The sequence below is a fragment of the Anabrus simplex genome, chromosome 7, assembly GCF_040414725.1.
Source record: "Anabrus simplex isolate iqAnaSimp1 chromosome 7, ASM4041472v1, whole genome shotgun sequence".
NCBI classification, from domain to species: Eukaryota; Metazoa; Arthropoda; class Insecta; order Orthoptera; family Tettigoniidae; genus Anabrus; species Anabrus simplex.
In genome coordinates, this window is record NC_090271.1 from 155,434,434 (window position 1) to 155,447,916 (window position 13,483).

Below are 13,483 nucleotides of genomic sequence, written 5' to 3' on the forward strand. Positions count from 1 at the left end.
AATTTGCACTTGTTTGTTCCTTTCCATTACTTAAGTGGCAAACCTGTTTTATTTGCATTGAAAAACTTAGTCAGCAAAGAACTTTGGACAAATGTTTGGTAGTTGTTTTACCCTTTTTACCCATTTCTGTTGATGGACCCTTTTGGATTCTGTGATGTCATTCATCACAGTGTGACAGTCATTGATATGAAGCTCTGAATCTAAGGTCTCCTAACTTCTTAACAAATTCCTGTGGCTTGCACTTCATTGACAGTGCATTGCTACCTACACTTCAGCTGATTACAATTGCAACCATATTGTCCCTTGATAGCCAAAAGGGCCAACGTTACATTTTTTGCGAAATTGAGTTATTGATATATTCGTACTTAGCGATGTGAAATGCACATTCTGGCAAAGGGGCAGACGTTTTAGTCCCGTAATAAGCCGAAAAATACAAAATCAAAGTATGAGCCAAGGCCGAACGTTCTCCAGACGTTACCGTCATAAGGGCCAACGTCCTATCTTTACAATACATATAGCCTGTTTTACGAATGAAAATTGGGTACATTATATCCTTAGTTGGAGCTTTGTTACAATTACAGATAATGTAATTTACAATGTATCATTACGTATGTACCCGTATTATGCTTCAGAGTCAGCTAGAGGTACAGTTTACCGTGTTTTGTTTGTAATATTCATGTTAACAACATCTCTCTATAACACAATCTCAGACTGAGATATCTCGTGGACTGTCGTATTTGTGTCGAATAGTAACAGTCAGAGGAGAAATAATTCCATCCCACATCAGTCTACAAATAAGTCATCCATAAGAACATTTGGAGGTAAGGTAATAAACATTTATTTTATATCAAAGTATGTAACTTAACATTGTGCCTTGCTTCTAGGTCAAGCTATGTAGGAATCTTGTGAGGTTATGTTATATTAATATTTTCATTATTGTACGTTTTAGATGTTACTGTGTACAGTTAATTACAGAGTGAATTTAGTACTTTGTAAATAATGTTTAGGCTTAGCCACACTTCAAGAGATTGGCTTTCTATTGTTTTTCAATATTTATTTCATAATTACGAATAAGTTTATACAAAGTTTGCAAAGTCTTTTACTTGATTTTAAAATAACAGAAAACTTCGAAATAGTGATTTTGAACCTTGTGTAGGCTGTAAATAAATCGTGTCTTTTTTCAGTGACTATGAACTGTACCACTATGTCAGCACGGTCTCGTCGTATTGGTAGTGGTGGTGATTATTGTTTTAAGAGGAAGTACAACTGGGCAACCATCCTCTCTCGTCTTATTGTTCAACTCTCATGACAAACATTTGAAGAAGCCATTAATTTCTGCATTAAAGAGAGTCCGTCTCCAGAATCACAAAGTCAGCCATTGGTAAATAGTGAAATTGTTGATCTTGTTGATCCTGATGAAATAAGTTCAAATCTATCTGAATTTGAACAGTTCGAGGAAGCTTATAATGAACGAATTGGAGAACGTGCAACTACAGGTCCACAAAATGATCAATTTAGCATTAGTGACATTAGTTTTGAGCCTGTGGAAATGGGTACAAATATAAGTGATCGTGAACTGGACCATTTCGTGTCTAGTAATAATGACATTCAAACAATCAGTGAGTTTGCAACAGAAGCAGATTGTATAGTAACCTTGAATTCGACCTTTAAACAGTCTTCAATCAACAACACTCAGGAAATTTCTTCAGCTGCAGTTATTGTAGGAACACAGGGCAGTATACAAAATTATGCCCACAGTGGTAATGCTCAAGGGTGCGTAAATATTGTTAGTGATAGTGAGTGCGTAGGGAAAACAGGAAAGCGAAAACAAAGGCCATTTTCTGCAAAATTGAACAATAAAATAGCTAGAAGGGAGGGGAGTACACAAATTCGAAAGGTTTTCAGAAAAATAAGAGAAGTTTGGGTAAAAACTCATGCTTTGGACGAAAGTGCACTAAATCTGTTAGCTGTCACTTATTCACAGAGAATGATAGGAAACTGATTTTCGAATCATATTGGCAGCTGGGTTCCCTTGAACAGCAACATGATTTTTTGTTGTCTAATATGCCTAATGCCAGGGCATTCCTTCATGCCTGCCGATTCAATGCATTCCACAAGTGAATCTAACTACGGAAGGAAAACGATATGGGCTCCCAGTGACTGGTCTGCAAGTATTCGTACTGCCCGAACACAGCCTGCTCCATATGAGGTAAAAGTGCTGACATACAACGATTTCTATAGCTGGAAAGAATTTGTTGACGATATTTCCATGATGAGACCAGATGGGACTAAGGTAATATTGAGGAATGCAAGAAAGGTTGTATTTTCTAGGGACTCATGTAAGGTATTAGTAAAATGCTCACTGCAACTTAATGATAGTATAGAAACTGAAATCTAGCAAAATCCTAAGAGATGACCCTGAGCTGCTCTAGTAACACCTCGATTTCTTTATACTAACAATAAGGAACTTCCAGTATCTTCAGCCAAATACAAGGATTTGCATAACTTGTGCACATCAGCTGTTATTCCTCCTTGTTACCATGATGAACATCTCAGTCTGAAGCCCATGCCTAATGTACCAGACACACTCTTAGAAACAAATGAAGAGGATGTCTGAGTTGAAATTCTACTTTATTTAATAAGTACTCGAGTATTTTGGTTTTATTTCAAGTAATGTAGTTTAAATTTCTAACTAGAACATCCCGAACTTTTGTTTTTTTATTACCCCATAGTATTAGAACGCTGCTAACATGTTTGATCATTTGTTATGTGTAGTTTATTTTTATGGCTGTAAGGTAATTTTGAAATGATTAAATACTATAAACACACTGATGTGATTTGATTACCCAATTTCCATTTAATTTGTGTGCAGTTCTACTTCTTTCAGTGATAATTACTTGAGATTGGGGTTCAGCACCGCAAAATTGACGTCCAAATATTTGCTGCCAGAAGGGCCAATGTCAGATAAAAGTTACCTACAAAGGGGCCAAGGTATTAATTCCAATATGGAGGCTTACTGGCAAAAGGGCAAACGTCGCAGTTTTAACGTGTATTTTACATCTATTTCAGTTATAACCAATAATAACAGAAAAAAATAGTATCAGCATAAACAGAAAAGTTGCACGCTTTATATGAACTATCATTATTTACCTGAAGGTAAACCAACATTTCCTGAAATGTTTTTGCTTCTCCTGAAAAATTAACAAAATGTAACGTTGGCCCTTTTGGCTATCAAGGGACGAATGTTTAGAGCCCTCTCTGTGTCCATATTTTTACCACTCTTTTCCATTCTTCTCATAGTCCCATTCATTTTCTTTTACTGTAATGCATGCCATGTGAAACTTGCGTAACTATTGACCTTGACTTATTGTATTGTTGGTTTTAATCTTGAACAGTAATGAAGTTACTCTTGAACTCAAATATTGTCTTTCTTTTAGTGCCATTTAATGTTGACAGTCATTTGAATAATTGTCACAATGTCTTTTATAGTTCAACCCATCAGTGTTACGAGTTTTTAACTCGTAAGTACTAGGCACTCCTTCACTGCTCTTGACACTTGCCTTTACAGCTGCTGCTACTATATACCAGCCTCTCTCCTTGTGCACTACTGCATCTTTGTGTGTGCTGCTCCTGTTTCATCTTGTGAGCGTGGAGTAGTGATTGTGGGATACATGCTGAGTTTTGCAGCTCTTCCACTTGTCTTCACACTTCACATGATCACACCTCTTCTCCTTCCGTCACTATCTGTTTTCTCTCTGATTTTGACGCTTATCAAGGCACGATTCCAGGTCTTGTGGGTTAATTGAATATGATTATCTCCATGTATAAAACAAACAAGCTTGCAGTTTTGTGTGACTTCATATTGTGATCATAGCCAAAGGACCTCCGGTTTTACTTAGAATCTGGACCACAAGGATGTGACATTTACTTCAGAAATTCCACATCCATTGGCTGGAATTAAAAACAATGCCACCTTGGTTAGAAGCCGGTGACTACACAACTTGTTTATGCTATCTGATCTAGCAGTGAAAGTTAAATATTTTATTTGTAAATTTCCCAAAATGTTTTTAATACTATTTGTCACATTGATTATTTGTTGAATGCTACATATTTCATCAGAAAAATTATTTTGCAAATATTTTGCTCAAAATTGGTGTATTTGCTTTTTATGAAAAGAACAATTTTATAAAGTTAATTTATATCCACAATTGTGATATATTTTTAAACTCTCTAGGTGACTCACAATGATCAATTATTGGGCATTTTTCGTAATGAATTGTAAGAGCATTATAATTAGCTGTTTCATTATTAGTGGCTACTAAAATTACAATTGATAAAGAAGCGGTATCTCTTTGAAATTTCTACAGGGTTTGAACCCCACTGTTGGCAGCCCTGAAGATGGTTTTCTGTAGCTTCCCATTTTCACACCAGGTGAATGATGCTGGGGCTGTACCTTCATTAAGGCCACGGCCGCTTCCTTCACACTACTAGCCCTTTCCTATCCCATCGTCGTCATAAGACCTATTTGTGTCAATGCGATGTAAAGTAAGTCGGGGGGGGGGAAGCTACAGTCCCTCAGTGTAGTCCCCTGCATTGTGTAGAACCCATTACCAATGATGTGAAAGCAGCAACTCAGTCTGTCATCTGCAGAACTTTGGTAATAGCGGTTCTTTCATCTTGGTAATCAAATCAAAATCGTGGTGGTTTATAAGTCCTGGGAATATGTGGGATGATAGAGCACTTCCTAGCTCCATCAAACATAAAAATCAGTCACCTGCAAAATGATGGGTGGTACCTGCAGAAAGTGTCATTGCTTTTGCACAATGGTGGTCATGTAGCAAAAATTAGCTGTGAGGCTGATCAACACGGTCTATTCTTGGGTTGTGGTATGCTTTAAGATAATGCTGTCACAGATGTACACCAGAATGACCTTCACATTTCACTATATGCACTTTTGACTTTCATGGGGACTAATCGTTCAACCAGTCTCTCATAAACATTATTTTTTGCAGTACAGCGCATGCACAGAGCTTTGGATTTATGAGTCACTGTACTGAGATTGGGTACCACCTTAACTCGTGTATACACGGTAAACACTGGTTCCGTCTCCTGTGCAGGCCTGCTTACAACAGTGTTGCCACTAATAAATAAACAGCCCTCATATTTTTATTTTAAAAATGTTACTAGTATTCGAAATATGTTGGAAGAGGAATGGCCATTGACGAAATTATTTTGCCCTTATGTTGTAGTGATGATGGTGAACGGTATGATTCGGATACAGACAATGGTAGCAATCAACATCGTAGTAAAGGACGTGAGTACAAAGACAAAGACAGTGATAGTTTAGATTCATCCACAGAGAGAAGAGAAAGATCATCAAAACCTAGTACACCGTCTAGAGGCAAACTTTCCGGAAACCTGAAGAAGATAGATTTGGGAGCAGCAGCCAACTATGGAAAGGATTCTAACTCATCAGTGAGTGCCCTTAAGCTTTCCAACTTATTGCTAGTTTTGTACAGTGGCGGCCGGTCAATACGTGCTACCGGGCTCCAGCACGTAGTTTGGAACTGTAAGGAATTAATTATTATCAGTACAATTATCCTGGTGCCTTTTCTTTGTTTTGAGTACGGTATGAATTTGTGTTTTGTGAAAATCAGGACGAGATCTGTCGAACACCTAGCTCTGTTCTCCCGGGGAACTCCTCTCGTGCTCATGTGAAATGAGCTCTGGCCTGTAGCCTGGAGGAAGCAATACGCAGGCGCAGCCAAGCTTGCAACACTCCCCGTAGCCGGTGGAGTATACCGTCAACCGGGATCAACTTTCACTGATCCCGTCTATGTTTACTTGTCCTCCCGCAAGGGGGTAGAAGTGCTCGATGCCTCCTGCTACCCTGATGTTGAACGTGATAAGCGATTCTGCCACTAGAGAGCAGCATCATCTGGGCTCAAATGTACAGCGTAACTGGGGGCAATCTATCGCAAACATAACGTTGTTATTAAGGTAACCAACCAATATCCATCTTCCTTTTGTATCAAAAATAAGGAATTCGTACGCGAGTCAACGAATCTTGGACTGACCCTAAATGTTATCCCGCATTAGAAGGTAAATTATGCTGGTAATAGAGGAGGTCTCAATGATTCAGTTGGTTGGCAGCACTTTCAGTTGCTTTCTGCGGTGTTTGATCTCGCGATTATATTGTTGGTGCGTTTTTTTTTCTATCACTGTGTTAGTGTTAAAGTTCATATGGAGATTTATCCAATTATTTATCCACTACAGTGTATATCAAGTGAAATTAAACTAGTGTTCTTAGTGAGGATCTATATTTCCAAGATCCTGTTTGCACTGAAGATTGAAAATAGCGTATTTAGCGTTTTTTGTAGCACGTAGGACGATTTTTTCACGAGCCGCCACTGGTTTTGTAAATGGTTTTGGTTTGTAAAATTTAAGCTGAAGATGTATTACTGTTATTTTCACACATAACTGTATTCTTTTTAGTTTAGAAATGAGACTTTACTACTGATATTACTTTCAAATGTTGTCATTTTAATATTACTCTCATGCAAGTTACTATCAATGAATTGAGCTCTATATCCCTATTCCTCATAATTATGTTATTGCAAATAGAATGTGTTTAGCTTGGTTATTGAACTTACTGCATTACACCAATAAACTTTCATAACAATTCTTGCTTCATTATTATTGTTATTGTTATTATTATTGTTGTTATTATTATTATTATTATTATTATTATTATTATTATTATTATTATTATTATTATTATTATTATTATTGCATGTGGCCTCTGGATAGGCCTGGTGCAGGTCTTCAGAGTGGATCAGCCGTGGATGACCTGCATGTCTACGAGGATGGGGCTCTACCTAGGATGCCATCTCTTGTTGAAGATGGCACAAACATTCAATCCTTGACAATCCTCAAGCCAGAGGAAATAACCATAGTAGGTTAAAATCACTGACCTTGGACCACCTCGGATGATGATTATTAATATTGTTGTTATCGCTAAATTTACCCACAGAGATGATATGATCTGTCTTAGTTATCTGACCAGAAATGCTAACTTTTATGCTAAGTTATATGAATATATTTTAACTTATTCATCTGTCTAGCCAGTGGACCATTCCCCAGCAGTTATTACTGACTGTATTATATGAAGACTCTCTACCTCAAGGTCAATTTAGAAGTTGCTGCCAGGCCTCGCCCCGCTGTATGTGGTTGATATCTCTTCCCCACCCTGTACTTGTTCTCTACTTTTTTTCTTCTGTTTGACAGATTATTCACATCAGAGAACTAACAGTTTTAGCTGCTTCCACTGTGTTATCACAGAACTTTTCAACAAGTTCCCTTCAATATTGGAATTTTTTTCACTTCGTCATTGCATAAATTTCTTTTGTATCTGATGTGAGCATTGTGGCAGTGATTTTACTGAGCTCAAACTTAAGTAATCTTCTTTTCCAGTGGTCTGATTAAAGTATCAAGAAATTGTGGACTAATTTGTAATGGCAGTCATTACTTTGTGCCAAAGTATCTGTCTTCAGCCATTCTCGCGCACTGCTGGTGAAGAACGTTAACTGTTTAATGAGATCAACATGTTTGAGATCTCCCATGATCTCTTTATCGCCCCTGTAAGATTATTTGTTCTAGTCTGTTGTGATTTTGATCTATACCGAAACGTCTGGAAGTAATGATTGGATATTAGCTAACCTATAAATACATTTATTATATTTATTTATTTAATATTTCTCGTCAAAAAAGGTGTAACAGATGTTACAATACACCAGACCATTCTTATGATCGTATGATCAAATCATCTGGCAATTCACTGTTTCATGGTGAACCTGTCATTCTTGGCCTTCAGTTGAACGATTAGTTCTGTTGGAGGTCCACACGATTTTCAGTATTCTCTTCCAACAGACTAGAAGACATTAATAGGGTGTTAATCAGTCTTTTTTTTCCCAATGTTCTGATGCATAGCAAAAGATAAGGAACACTAAACTGTTGCCAGAACACATTTTAGTGGCATCGATCATTTTTTAAATGCGACTCTTCGATATTGCGGTCTTTGCAGTTGCTATTCTTCCGATTTCCTCTGTAACTTACATCTGCTTTTTACTTGTAACCAGTGACTCTATGTAGACAAACTTATGCACTATCTGTAGTTCAACAACATGTTGTGCCCCATTTTGCCTGTCTGTAATCAGTCTTAATAGAACTCGATAAATACTTGGGTATGAAATCTACTTAAGGATGAAATTATACAAGTTAAGTAATTTACTAAATAAGCCAAAGCGGGCAACTTGGGCGTTCGGATAGGAGCGCGCAGGTGTGAGCCTGCATCCGGGAGATATTGGATTCAAGCCCCACTGTCAGCAGCCCTGAAGATGGTTTTCCATGGTTTCCCATTTTTACACCAGCCCATGGCCGCTTCCTTCCCATTCCGAAACCTTTCCTATCCCATCGTCACCATAAGACGTATCTGTGTCGGTGCGACGTAAAGCAAATAACAAAAAATAAGCTAAAAGTGGTTAAATTCATGGAAGAAAAAGTTACAGAACACTGGGCTATGAAGTTTTCTGTTCATGAAAAGCAAGTGCAGATTTCGAGAAAGCAGCAAGTGGAATTAAAAAACACTTGCTCATCCATGTGTGCTTTTCATGGCCCAAAGTAGGTCATGTTCGCAGGTGTTGAGGAAGTAATACTAGAAAGACGTGGAACAACAATTGCAGTATTTCCCACAAAATGTTAAAACTAAAAGCATGGGAAATAGTGCATTCCAATGATATTCTTGGAAACTTATTCAAGGCAGGTCACGGTTGGGCAACTTGGTTTATGCAGCATAATAACCTGTCAGCATCAGAAAACTTACTTGTGCCAAAACCTGCCTTCAGACTGCACCAATAAAGGCAGCAGAACTCGTACCTCCTCTTGCAGCAATGCTGATCAAACCCCTTTGCATTTTGACATGCCAAAGAGCTGTATACTGTTTCTGAGAAGGGAGTTGAGGAATGTGTTCTAATTAAAGGTACCAACAAGGAAAAGTTGCATTGTATGGTGATGTTGGCCATTACTGCTGATGGCTGTAAACTACCTCCATATACTGTATTATATTTTAGTACGAGACGTTACCAAAGAGCATAACATTCCCAACTGGTATTCACATACATGCTCAGGTTAAAGGCTGGATGGATGAGTAAATAATGTGCTATAGTTAGACATAATTTCGTATAAAGAAATTACAAAAGTCCAATCAACCTATGTAATAAGAGTAAATGTTTCGAACCCTAATTGGGCCTCCTTCAGCTAAATAATCTCGAGCGTTAATACCTAAAACAACATAAAACTCGATAAAAAAATGTAAGATGCTTCAAGAATAGACTCCAACATTCTGTAAATGGTGTGTAAATTTGTATGTGATTGTGTCACAATTTAATGCAATGCTCAACCCACTGTAAATTATATTATTAAGGCACTGAATTATTTAAGATATGTGTCATTTGTATATGAACGTGCTGTATTTACAGTGCTAAGATAATAATAATTGGACCGCTCAATCTACTGTAAGTCATAGGGCCATTTTCTCCAAATCGAGTTAAACCTGGTATAAATTAAACCAGTTTAATTTTAGTACCTAGTTTAAACCTGCATCAATTTTTTCCACCAATTTCTGATACTTGTTTAGCTTAAACAACAGCTCGCCCGTTTAAACTAATGATGTCAAGTCTGCGCTAGCGTTGGCTGCACTGAAAGAATAATCAAAGGCATGGTCGATTGGAATTCGCCAATCAGAGCCAAGTAATTCAATGACCGACATTTTTGTATTAACATCAGCTGTTTATGGCGAATTAATGCTATCGTACATAGTGAATAAAGTAGAAATTCAGTGGGATGTTAGCTCTACTGATAAATAAATACTTTACCTTTGTGCGAAGTGTTGTGTCATATAATTTTACCCATTGTTGTCTACAATTTCTTTGAGAGCACTTTTATTTCTTACTGTTCTCTTACATGCTTTACCATAAACAAGTACCGTGGGCCTAATACGTGTTTTCTGATGTCAGTATTGTATTATGGAACACAGGGGAAGGTTGAAATATTAAAATCCTTGTGTTTAGCAATATTCCTTTCCTCAGAAAATCAACATTTATGTGAATTTCAAGTAAACAAATTCCAAGCATGCTCGAGATTTATCTCCTATTAAAAATCTATCGTCCTCGGCCGGAATCAATCTCGCAAATCTCGGATCCGGCAGACAGACCAGAGAGGATGTATTATTTGGATATGTATTACTTGATTCTTTACTCGTTTATAAAATAACCTAGTTCGCAATATGTAGTACCGTACTGTATGCATAATACTCTTCTTCCTATAGCATTAATATTTCTATTGCTGGTATGCTGGCAATAGTTAGAATGAAACATTCTTAACTATGATTTATTTTATTACTGGTTTACTAGCAAGCATGATACACTTCATTATTTTCCTGATCCCATAAATATTTATTGAAGTACAGTATGTATTATAGTATGAAGGGGGTGCCGTACTGAGTGGCTCAGATGGTTGAGGCGCTGGCCTTCTGAACCCAACTTGGTAGGTTCGATCCTGGCCGAGTCCAGTGGTATTTGAAGTTGCTCAAATATGTCAGCCTCTTGCTGGTAGATTTACTTGCACGTAAAAGAACTCATGCGGGACAAAATCCCGGCACCTCAGCGTCTCCGAAAACGGTCAAAAGTAGTTAGTGGTACGTAGACACAGCATTATTATTATTATTATTATTATTATTATTATTACTATAATGAATGGGGGAGGCGTAGGGATGTGGCGACCCCACCGCCCAGTGGGAAATCACTGCAATCACCCACCCTAGTATTGGCAGGAAAACCATAACGTTTGAGGGGTATGGAGGAAATGCCTACTCCCAGTCCTGAACAACTAGGATGAATTACCTTCCCAGATCACATCTGGAATTGTAACTCCTGATCACAGTCAGAACTTTGATCAATGATCAGACAATCAACTTATCATGGAGAGTCTTCTAATGAAAGAATCCACCGGCTTGGACATCCAACATTCTACACCTGAGCAAAGACACAGTTTGGATATGGAGGGGTGTCGCATAGAAGATCATAGCGAGTCGGAGCGCCTGAAAGCCCAGCAGATGAACCACGGACACAGACACAGACTTAGTCAGTAAACCAGGAAAATTCTCTTTCTTTGCAACATTAAACATCAATTCAATAATGAAAGTTGGGAAGTTGAAACACTTAATTGATGTCATGGATCAACACAGGATTCTAATCACAGCCCTACAAGAACTTCGGAACACAGATCAGGACCCATTTGAATCTGGGGGATATCGTCTTAACAAAGGACGTCCAGGAAAGAGAGTAATGAAATATGTTCCCCAATTTGGAATGGGATTCCTGGTTCATATTAGCATATTAGATTCAGTGGAGGACTTCTCATCAAACTCATTGAGAACTGCAACCTTAACGATTACAGTAGAGAACAAAATATATACACTGATTAATGTCCATGCCCCAACAAATGAAAAAAACAGGACAAATAAAAAGGAAACTGAAATGTTTTGGGAGGAGCTTGACCAACTGATTTCAAATATCCCTGACAACTATATTAAAATTATGCTTGGAGACTTCAACGCAAAAATTGGACAAGAGAGAAAATATCGCGCAGTGGTAGGTAAATGGCCAGCACACAAATTGACAAATAGAAATGGTCAAAGATTAATTGAGCTTTGCACAGACCGTGGGCTTATTCTTGAAACCACAAGATTTAAGAGAAAACCGCACAAATTAATGACCTGGAAATGCCCTAATGTTAAAAGTGAGCAAGTTTTAGATAGACCACGTAACAATGGATAAAAAATACCATAGAGAAATTTATAGTGTCAAAGTCCTTCGTGGGGTGGGCATTGATTCTGATCATTATATTTCAAAGATTAAAATCAAGTTAACCCCAGGTAAACATCACAAACCACCTAAATTCACTAGGAGGAGGAAATATGACCCCAGCTATTTAATAAATAATGTATACAGAGAGATCCAAAACACCTCTAAGCGACTAACTGGAAACGATTATTGATAAACTAAAAAATATTGCCGAAGAAATTGCTCCAATGAAAAGGAGAAAGAAACACGCCTGGTGGAATGAGGAATGTGATTTGGCAATACAGAAAAGACACAAAGCATAGCTAAATGTCGCTTAAGTGCGGCCAGTATCCAGTATTCGGGAGATAGTAGGTTCGAACCCCACTGTTGGCAGCCCTGAAAATGGCTTTCCGTGGTTTCCCTATTTTCACACCAGGCAAATGCTGGGACTGTACCTTAAGACCACCGCCTCTTCCATCCCACTCCTAGCCCTTCCCTGTCCCATCGTCGCCATAAGACTTATCTGTGTCGGTATGACGTAAAGCAAAAAAAAAAAGCTACATGACCAACAAAAGAAAACGGCACAATCTCGAGATGAACTAACTATTGCTAGAAGGCAAGGGACCAAAGAACTTAAAAGAATCAAGAGACCAAAAAGAAAACCTAGCTAACATAGATGAATCATTCAAACAACATAAGACACGAGACTATTACAGGAATTTAAACAATATCAATCAGGGTATACTCCACCTACACTCATGATGAGAAATAAACAAGGACAACTAGCACACAATAATCAGGAGAATGCCAAAATTCTAGCTGATCACTTCAAAGAATTACTAAATGCTGAAGACCCAAAAGACCACCTAGAATTTTCACCTGATCCAAAAAATTAAAACACGCTTAGACAAGGTTATTCCACCAGACTTCCATGAGGTACTTCAAGCGATTAATTGGCTCAAGAATGATAAAGCTGCAGGAGAAAATCAAGTGGTTGCAGAGCTGTGGAATAATGCAAATAACCAAACACTTCAAAACCTACACAAACACATCATAGACATATGGAACTCTGAAAAACTGCCTGCAGAATGGAATTCATCCAATACACTAAAAGGGGGATAGACTGGATCCAAATAATTACCGAGGGATCTCTCTACTTGATATCACATAAGATTCTGTCTAGAATTATCCTCATGAGAATTCAAGAACAGCTTGACCAAGAACATGGAGAGTATCGGGGGGATTTCGACCGGGAAGAAGTTGTCCTGACCAAATCATTAGTCTTGAGTGGATTGTGAACCATCAAAGAATAAGAAACAAAAAGCTAGTAATCACTTTTGTTGACTTCAAGAAAGCATATGACAGTATTCATCGTGAGTCATTACTTAAAATCCTTAAGGAATTTGGGTTACACCAGAAACTTATTAATCTCGTTGGTGTTACCCTCAAGAACACTAGAGCAAAAGTTTAATACCGAGGAGAGTTGTCTGAATCATTTGAAATCCGGACAGGACTTCGACAGGGGGATGGTCTCTCACCATTACTGTTCAACTGTACATTGGAGAAAGTCGTGCCAGAATGGT

At 37.9% G+C, this 13,483-nt stretch overlaps 1 protein-coding gene across 2 annotated transcripts in view; it reads left to right on the forward strand.

The window, feature by feature from the left end:
• lqfR (clathrin interactor lqfR) overlaps window positions 1-13,483 on the forward strand; it is a 285,249-nt gene that overhangs the window by 94,127 nt on the left and 177,639 nt on the right. For both annotated transcript variants that reach the window (XM_067151380.2, XM_067151381.2), the window contains exon 7: window positions 5,250-5,475. In XM_067151380.2, the coding sequence (XP_067007481.2) occupies window positions 5,250-5,475 (226 nt within the window). The remainder of the gene's footprint in view (window positions 1-5,249; window positions 5,476-13,483) is intronic.